Raw genomic sequence first — 8195 nt, 5'->3', positions numbered from 1 at the left:
GCAGAGGCTCTTAAAACAAACTCTTCTTGTTTAATCTTCCAACCAAAAAAGATCTGCATGACAATTTGTGGAAGGCCAGATCAAACTCCTAGCTGGAAAGGTGCCCAGCGTTCCAAACGACATTTATCAGACTTACTTGGCATTGGACTTACAGAGATCGACCTCGTTAGGACTGAACTCTTGAGTACCACAAATCAAAGCCAAAAAATTATGTTAACTTTTTCCTCTACTAGACTGCCCTCACTAATTCACAAGCTGAAATTCAGATTGTCAAGCAGAGGAGTTTTTCCAACCCGGGTATTTTGCAATTCTATTGTTGCACCCTTGTGTAAGATGAGGACTGGTGCTTCAGAGGGGCCCACAAAACCAAAGCCTGGATCCCCAATGGAAGTAATGACATCACAAAAAGACTTGGCAGGTGGGGAGGAAACAGACATGCCTGAGTTGAACTCGCAGGATCATGCCCAACATCAAAATAACCAGGTGAGCCAAAAGGAACAGCCGATTCCTCTAGATAATCAACTTCAGGAATCTGAGCACTCTGTATATCCCTTGGAAGAGGATTTTCTCAGCTCCTTTAGGAATCTCCCTCAGGAAGAGCAACAAACAGTTATCAAGAGGCTTGACCTTATGAGCCAGACATTGAAAGAGATTAAAGAACCGGAGGCAGAGACTGATAATAGACCCAATGGCCACAACAGAATGATAACTATAGAACCACCAGAGTATTGGACAAAGATGAGATATTTGGAAGAGGAGGAGTCAGGAAATACACCCAAGAAATCCCCATTGGCAAACAATTTGCAAAGAAAAGGCCCAGTGATTACAAATGTGAGTACTTTATGTACGACGACTGAAATAATCGAACATCTGGATTATTCCACTAGCATTAGCAATAACCTGCCTCAAAAACTGGTAAACTCCGAGAGCACATCGGCCAACAATTGACTAAGAGTAAATCACTGTAAAACAATTAAACTTCTCTCATGGAATGTAACAGGGTGGACGAACAAGATCCAAGACAGTGACTTCTGTTCCTATCTACAAACACATGATATCATCTTTCTTCAAGAAACCTGGGCAAAAGAGGGCACTATGGTTGAATTACAGGGTTTTACAAGTTACACTCAACCAGCTCTTAAAACTGTAAAGTATGGAAGGCCTAGTGGGGGGCTGGCGGTGCTGGTGTCAACCTCTCTTAATGTATCAATTCAACAGTGTCCCTTGCTGACCACCCCAAATTTTTTATTGTTGTCCCTTTCTGATAGTCTCCTGAGAAATACTTATTGCATATGTGTGTATATACCTCCAGTAAAGTCTTGTGGGGAACTGAGATCATATTGGGATAAACTTGACCAACTGCTCGAAAGTATTGACTCTCTGTCACCTAACCCTCGGATTATCTTGGGGGGTGACTTCAATGCCCGGATCGGCCTTGTTTCCCCACAAAATACAATATTATCTGGTCTAAACTTGGAGGATGAACTTGAAATCTGTCAGAGGGCAGCAATGGACACCACCTCTAATCGCGCTGGGAAACATCTTTGTGAACTTATAATAAAGCATAACCTTTTGTTATGCAATGGGCACGGTCAAGGGGATCAAGAGGGTTATTTTACTTTTACCTCCCCCAGAGGATTTACTAGCACCATAGATTATATCCTAACATCTAATAATGTGCCAGTTAACCGAGATACCTTCAGGATAATTCCTAGAGCTGAAAGTGACCACTTTCCACTTGAGTTATCTCTGACATTATTCTTTTCTCCTGCCTTTCCTAAATTATTGGATGAAACAGAATATCTGATACTTGGAAATAGAAGGTTAAAATGGAATGCACAGGTCCAAGAAAAAATGATTCAGATCCTGGATTCCCATGAATTTGCTTTATTAAAGGGGAAAATGTTGTTAGAAACAGGAAACGTAATTGGACTTTATGAGAACATAATCAACCAAATGCGCCCACTGATGACCACAGCTAGTGTGATAAAAAACAAAAAGTTTAAGAGACAGACTTGGTTTGATAAGGAATGTCAAAATAGCAAAAAATGCCTAGCTAGGGTACTTAGAAAATTGAAGTTAAAACAGGATAAGCACAATCTTGCCCTACAAGCTGAGGTAGCCCAGTTACGAAACAACTATAAATTATTACTTAAAAGCAAGAAACAAATATATTATGAACAACAGTGGAAAGAATTGGGAGATGCAGCACTTCAGAAGGACTCACGGAAATTTTGGCATCTGGTTGCCCAAGGCACAAATGCGCTGGGCTACTCGTTAGAAGCATCTGTCCAAGGAAAGGATTGGGTGACATATTTTACAGAAATATATGGCCCCTGCCCTGACCTATCCCCACAAGTTTACTATACCCAGTTATCAGAACTGCCAGAATGGCCAGACGTCACGCCCAATCAAATTAAGAGGCTAATCGCAAGCCAACTAGCTAATAAAGCTCCAGGAGAAGACATGATCCCAATGGAGATCTATAAAATAAGACCTGATTTCTGGTCACCCATATTTGCAAAATTGTTTTCATACATTAACAGCTCAGGTCGTATACCTGAAGGGTGGAAGTTGAGCATAATTGCCCCAATATATAAAAAGGGTGATAAGAAAAACCCTGCCAATTATAGACCCATTAGTTTGTTAGATGTAGCCTCCAAACTATATGCCAGGCTCCTTCTTGGGAGACTAGAAGAATGGGCAGATACAAATAAAGTGATATCTGAAGTCCAGGCAGGTTTCCAAAGAGGGAAATCCACATTGGACCAGTGCTTTGTGCTGAACTTTCTGCTATGTAAATACATCCATAACTTGAAGCAAAAATTATATGTTGCTTTTATCGATCTAAAGTCAGCTTTTGATACGGTCCCAAGACACGCTTTGTGGCAAAAATTGGAAAAGACAAATATAGATCTCCGTCTATTATTTCTCATCAAAACATTATATACTGACACATCAATACAAGTAAAGGTGGATCTGGCTGGCCATCTCACCACTAGAATTAAGACCACCACTGGAGTCAAACAGGGATGCATTTTGGCACCTTTCCTGTTCAATTTTTATATTAATGACATGGTTAAAGAACTGGAGGGCCTACAGTTTGCCCCGGTCACAATTCTCGACCAAAAACTCTCAGTTTTAATGTATGCTGATGACCTAGTACTTGTATCTAGAACCCAGGTGGGCCTGAGACGGCTGCTTGCAAAATTAAGTTCATATTGCATGAGGAATGCTTTATCTATAAACTATGACAAGACGCAGGTCATTGTATTTGGGAAGCGTTCCAAAAAGCATGTTTGGCACCTGGATGAACACATCATAAACCAAGTAAATACGTTTAAATATCTGGGATTGATTTATTCAGAAACGGCATCTTGGAATACACAGCTATCCAATATCAAATTGCAAGCCTTCAAATCAGCAAAAGCCATTCTGAAATTCGCTGCATGTAAAGGGGGAAATCTGGTCAACCCAGCTCTATCTGTGTATAAAGCAAAAACAATGGCCCAGATTTTATATGGTGCTGAGGTTTGGGGTACCTCAAAGGTCTCCGGTCTGGAACCCCCACAGAATTATTTTTTAAGAGTTCTTTTAGGTTTACCCAAAGACGTGCAATCTGCCATGGTCAGGTTGGAAACTCACATGTTGAGCATAGAGAGCCAAATAGATAAAAGAATTCTCTGTTACTGGTTTAGAGTTCAACAGATGGACAACACTAGGCTACCAAAAAATGCCTGATTGAGCTCTCAAATGGATTACCCCTTAAAAACTGGGTACATCATGCTGCCCAACTGATGGGCAAATATGATCTCTCAGTGACAGAGATTAAAGAACTCCCCTTATATTCACAGAAAAATATTTTTAAACGAACCATAAGGGCAGTGGCAACTAAAAACGATCTAAACTCTATGTGCACATCTACATGCGCCCCATTGTATTTTAAACTTAGAGAGGTCAATGAACACATATCTTATTTTAATGAATTGACTTTTGCACAGCTTCGAAAAGCTTTTACAGAGCTACGACTAAATACAATAAGCTCTGCTTATAGAGATGGGAGACATAGAGGCATACCAAAAAACGAACGTGTTTGCATTAGGGGATGTTCTGAAGTAGAGGACCTTATGCATTATATCTTGCACTGTCCGTTATATAATGATGCAAGAAAAAGATTTTTGGTACCTATAATGACAGGGTCCCCTGGCCAGAACCCCCTTGATATGATGTTATATCTCCTTGCAGACACAGATAAGTATGTGACCTGGCGGGTAGCACTTTTTGCAACTGCTGCCAGGAAAATTAGAGCAAATTATATAGCCAAGGTAGCCATTAACTGTAAAGGAGATGAATTTATTTGATCCTATCTATCTACCTCAGGCTATGCTCTATCTTTGTCACCAAACTCTGAGTATAAATTGCACACTGTATTAATTGATATTGTTTTTAACATTAGTGACCATGTGATGATTTTAGCTTATGAATTTTATTGTTTAATGTTTTTATTTGTACATTGGGGTACTTTTATAGCTTTGTTTAGAGTATGTAATGTTTTAATAAGATAAATGTTTTAAGCCTTTTTTTACCAATTCAGTATATTTACTTTTAACTGTCAAATAATTCTGTGTACATTGCGGCAGCCTTTGGCTATGTGCAATAAAACTGACTGAGACTGAGACAGAAGCCCTGTCTGTTGCAGTTGATGGCTGAAGAGTTGAGAAAGGGAGAAGGGGTAGAGAGAGGGGGGGTGTATAGTGGCTAGAATTCTGGACTAGGAGGACCTGGGAGATCCGAGTGCAAATCCCCACTCAGTCATGAAGTGCACTGTTTGATGTTGGGTCCAGTCTCTCTCATCCTAGCCTGCCTAACAGGTTTGTTGTGAGGGGGAAAACGGGGGGAAAGGCAAGCCATCAATGCCACCTTGAACTGCTTGGATGAAAAGTGGGCTATGAATGTAATAAAAAGCATCCCCAAATAATGATCCTGGAAGGTACCCTGGGGATCATCTAGTCCAGCCCCCTGCAATGCAGGAATATGCAGCTGTACCTTATGGGAATCGGACCTGCAACCTTGGTGCTATCTGCAGCTCCCTCTAACCAGCTGAGCTGCAATGAGATTTGAGGGAGAATGGGAAGGCGGGTGGGAAGAGAAGTTAAGCTGTTCAGGAAGGGGTTGAATTCCATGGGGATGCTGGCCGTGTGGGGGACCCCAAGCCCTCGCCCCAGAAGATTACAAAAAAGAAGCAGACGAAATCCTACTTACAGATTCACGATGCTGGCCATCTCTTCATCTGAAATCCCCTCCTGTTTAAACTCAACTGCTTTAAAATGCTCACACAACACTAACTCTGAACCTTGCCTCTAACCCTATTGCTACTCCTCTCTGTCTAAAATATACAGGAAAATATGTGCACAAAATATACAAATGAAAATGAAATGATAAAGTGAAAGCATTTGCTGAAATACAGTAGAGAACTGACGCCTCCCGAGTTGAGGGAGGCCTTGCTTTGCATGCAGGAGATCCCAGGTTCAGTCCAGGATCTCCACCAGACAGGGCTGGGACTGTCCCCTGTTTGAAAACCCTGCAGCGCTGCTGCCAGTCAGTGTAGGCAGTGCTAGGCTAGATTGACTCTGTCAAGTGCAACTTCCTATGAATGCTCCTCTTATACAATTTCTCGAAACACAAGCAAGCTACCTTATCAACGAGTTGTGAGAGTTCATTCATGACTTTTAACAAACAGCAGAAACCCTTTTATTATTTCTATGTGAGTACAGAAATCCTGAATATGAAAGGAAGGAAACTTCCTGCCTCTGCAATAAAGGCAGCTGCACTGCTAGGTGAGCTGTCCCGATGCCAACTGAAACAGACCCTCCAAAGATTCAAAGGTGAAAAGGGAATTTTGAGCATCTGAGCACAACTGGGCCGTCTTCTACGTTAACGTGAAGTGCAGGAAGTGATTGCCTTGAGCAGGGGTAGGCAACCGAAGGCCCGGGGGCCGGATGCGGCCCAATCGTCTTCTCAATCCGGCCCACGGACAGTCCGGGAATCAATGTGTTTTTCCATGAGCAGAATGTGTCCTTTCATTTAAAATGCATCTCTGGGTTCTTGGTGGGGCATAGGAATTTGTTCATTCTCTCTCTCCAAAATATAGTCCGGCCCCCCACATGCTGTGAGGGACGGTGGACCAGCCCACGGCTGAAAAAGGTTGCTGACCCCTGGCCTTGAGCCTCCTCAGGACTGGCGCAGGGGCCGTGCATTTCAGGGTGCCAGCCAAGGCCCCTGCCCCAGTACTGATTGCTGATTCTACTGAGTCCATCAGTATATTGTTGTGAAGTGACCTGTCATTTTTAATGAAGTGCAATATAGGCTTGTCTTACATCTTTAACAACAACAGCAACAACACAGTAAATTGCACAGAAGAATTCCATGTTGCCTGTGGGAGCGGCTGGGTAGACCTCTTTGCAGCTGCATGATCCACGCATTTGATCTATAAGCAACTGGTCAATCTTCATAATTGGCTCTGGCTTCGTGTAGGAGATCGAACGCATCCTTCTATTTCTCAGCCCTGTATTCCACCCCCACCCCCCTCCTCCTATACTCGGACGGTGCCGACTACTCATCTCTACAGAGTGAAATGTTTATGAGTCCTGCAGATCTAGTCTCAGACGTCAAACCTCTACCCCAAAGACGGGGGAGCCTGTGACCTTCTAGAGCATACATTTCTTTGGACTGCTATATGCTGAAGTGAACAAATGTTTTGTCTGAAACCCTTGAGAGCTTCTGTGGGCCGCCCTAGAGAACACTGGGCTAGAGGGATCATGGGGATGACTTGTTCCACAACAGCAGATGGCATGCAGAAATTTAAACTGTAGCAAAGGGAGGTAAACTGTCTAGCTAGCTAGCTAGCTAGCTATGTCTTGCTGAAAGTGCATGCACTCCTCTTAGCCAAAGCCCCAATAACTGCAAGCGTGGAGCCACACAAACACGCCTGATCTCGACACTGTCTTGGGGGAAACTCCCGATGCTGGAAAATTCATGTGCTCAATTTCTGCACATTGAGACAGGAGCCAAAGAAAGCAGTTAGCTTCAAGCACACGCAGAGTAGGGGGGCTCATAAAAAAGGTTTCTTTCTCCGATGTGAAAGCTAAAGAGCAGGCCTTCACAGAGAAAGGAGCAGAGTAAGGCGGAAACTACTGGGACCCGTGCTTTCCAGGCACGCTGACGGGAGGGATGAGTCCAGCATTGCATTGTTGGGTCGTATTTCCAGTGACAACTATTTATGACAGAGGTTTACAGAAAATTGATCTAAAACCTCTGCTTGTAAGAGGCTATGGGCATTTGAAGAAGCCCATCATAATCTTTACATGAAATGTATCTTTAGAACACCGGTGGCGTCATGTCCCCATTTGTTGCCTTAGTTTCTCCATCAATGCACCACCCACAATTTGCCATCATATTGGCATCAGGTGTTTTCCAGGCCAGTGAATGTCAGCAACCCCTTCTTCTAAAGCTGCTTCCCCAGTTTCATCCAAAATAGAAAGAAATGCCATTTGGTAGCCCATTGAGAAGCTTTGGGAAGTAATGAAATACATTTCTGAAAGTTATTTATGGATGCACAAGGTCACCACATCTTTGCTTAAGGTGAATGGAAAGGAACATTTCCCCAGGCGGCACACCACTGTCCCCGAATCTCGTCCGCTGCTTGGTCATTTCAACAGATGGTGTGTCTTAGTAAGATTTTGTACATTTCAGAAAGCTTTCCCTTGCCTACAAATGAAGTGCATGATTTTTCAAAAACTTATTAATGCCCCGTGCTTTTACTTCTGGTGTGGTAAAAAAATGCAGAATCTGGCTATCATTTAAAGCAGTGTAAGATGCTGGTTTACGTTTCCCCTCACATTTGGTGACTAGGTAGGGATATGCAGTTTTGTGTTTTGTTTTTTGAAGAGTTCCTAAGGAGTCCTGCTGCTTCCGAGTTTTATTTTGGGGGTTGCTGTTGTTTTTGTTTACAAAAAGGTAATCCAGTGGTAACCTTTTTCTAGGTACAATTCTGTACATTCTGGTACTACCTGTTCACTCCAAATCCCTTTGTTTCTTTTAGCAATGTGTCCTTGTGTATTTGCTACCTGCTTACAGAATTTCCCCTTAGGGGCGCTTTGAACATGTCCCGTAATACATGTGGATAAAAGGAATCG

The 8195-nt window shown here is 42.7% G+C and overlaps 1 protein-coding gene across 1 annotated transcript; it reads left to right on the top strand.

The window, feature by feature from the left end:
• Window positions 1–435: 435 nt before the first annotated feature.
• LOC144326443 (uncharacterized) lies at window positions 436–3770 on the top strand. The gene is made up of 2 exons (XM_077922996.1): window positions 436–483; window positions 1219–3770. The coding sequence occupies exons 1-2, from the start codon at window positions 436–438 to the stop codon at window positions 3739–3741; spliced, it is 2571 nt and encodes an 856-aa protein (XP_077779122.1). The 3' UTR covers window positions 3742–3770.
• The last annotated feature ends 4425 nt before the right edge of the window (window positions 3771–8195 follow it).

The sequence above is a fragment of the Podarcis muralis genome, chromosome W (assembly GCF_964188315.1).
Source record: "Podarcis muralis chromosome W, rPodMur119.hap1.1, whole genome shotgun sequence".
Lineage (NCBI taxonomy): Eukaryota > Metazoa > Chordata > Lepidosauria > Squamata > Lacertidae > Podarcis > Podarcis muralis.
Note: the sequence above shows the minus strand (reverse complement) of the source record. Positions and strands in the feature narration are given on the sequence as shown.